The sequence below is a fragment of the Salvelinus sp. IW2-2015 genome, unplaced genomic scaffold (assembly GCF_002910315.2).
Source record: "Salvelinus sp. IW2-2015 unplaced genomic scaffold, ASM291031v2 Un_scaffold14317, whole genome shotgun sequence".
NCBI lineage: Eukaryota > Metazoa > Chordata > Actinopteri > Salmoniformes > Salmonidae > Salvelinus > Salvelinus sp. IW2-2015.
In genome coordinates, this window is record NW_019955572.1 from 1 (window position 1) to 1,365 (window position 1,365).

Consider the following 1,365-nt stretch of genomic DNA (forward strand, 5'->3'; position numbering starts at 1 on the left):
GACACAGGTAGCTAACCCCCATGACACCATCATACACAGACAGACTAGCTGCCGCTCCGGAGGCCCACCTCTCCCACCATGCCGTTCCAGGTGCCGTTGATCTTCTTGCCGTGTTTCCCATTGGTCACCAGGTAGAGGTCGTAGGTGAACTTGACGTGCTTGGCGATCTTCTTCAGGATGTCGATGCAGAAACCCTTACAGCAGCGCTTGATATAGATCCCAGAGTCCACGGTTTTATTTCTAAGAGAGAGACATAGAAAGAGAGAGAGGGAAAGAGCGAGGGAGGAGGAGAGCGGCAGAGAAAGGAGAAAAGCATGCAGAGAATTAGGGTAGCATAAAATGGAGGAAAGGAAGAGAGAAAACAATGGAACAGAAGAGGGSGAGATATAGTAGGGGAAAGTGCAACAGGAATAGACAGACWGAGCAAACGTAAAAAAATATGTAAAAGGTGAGAGGGAGAACAATAGGCCTTATTAACACMGGGCATTCATACATCTCGAGGCGGCAGGCAAAGATATTTTTTCCATGCTGAACAACGTATGTTKAGACAGAGATTAGACGGAGGGGAACATTATCAGCATGCTTRAAGCGTTCGGCTTTCTAGAGACTTTAACAGAGCTCTTCCTACCCCGCTAGCCTGGATTTGGATACCATCATGGCCATGTTGCCACGGCAGAGTGAGACAGGGTGGAGAGAGGAACATATTGAGACACAGGACAGGACGTACCCAGACAGTTAGAGGCTTAATACAACTCAGTACAGATGTAGAGATACTGGAGGCAGATGGCAGATACTCATAATGTACTGTAAGAATGGAGTTTGAGGGTCTAAAGGCTTTTATGGTGGATACTGTGGAACACTATAAGGGGCATAACTAGAATTATTATACAGCTTAAAATTATAGACTTGGACACTGCTTTGACATCAATACTTTGCATTATAGTTGAATACATTGTTGTGGAATTGTGAGAATATCTGTGGTATTATACACATTACATTAGTATTAAGGATATACATTGTGTAATAGACATTGTACGTGACATTAGACAGTGTTGTGGAGAGTTTTCCCCTCACATTGTTTGGAGCTGTCTCCTGCAGGGCACAGTGTTCCTCATACACGTGCCACTGAGGGGGTCAACGTCCTCCACGATGACGAACGGAGCCTCCTCCAGCGTAACGATGGAAAGGTGGTCGTCCTCCCGGCTCTCTGCCCCTGAGTAGATCTCAAAGCGAGGCCAGACGTGGTACTTCATGGACAGGGAGCCRTTCTCCCACTTCCCCACCTGAGACAGTAAGCAAACACACTCCATAAGGCTGGCTTCTGTGTTCACATTGGAATTCTGGTTTGGATTCAGATTGATGTTT

At 46.4% G+C, this 1,365-nt stretch overlaps 1 protein-coding gene across 1 annotated transcript; it reads right to left on the reverse strand.

The window, feature by feature from the left end:
* Positions 1-68: 68 nt before the first annotated feature.
* On the reverse strand, positions 69-1,359 carry LOC112080268 (glutamate receptor ionotropic, NMDA 2B-like; the record flags this gene model as incomplete). Its single annotated transcript, XM_070442507.1, has 2 exons — positions 1,075-1,359; positions 69-240 (listed from the first exon to the last, which is right to left on the reverse strand). Coding segments are annotated over exons 1-2 (408 nt in total), but the record flags the coding sequence as incomplete, so codon positions are not given.
* Positions 1,360-1,365: the final 6 nt, after the last annotated feature.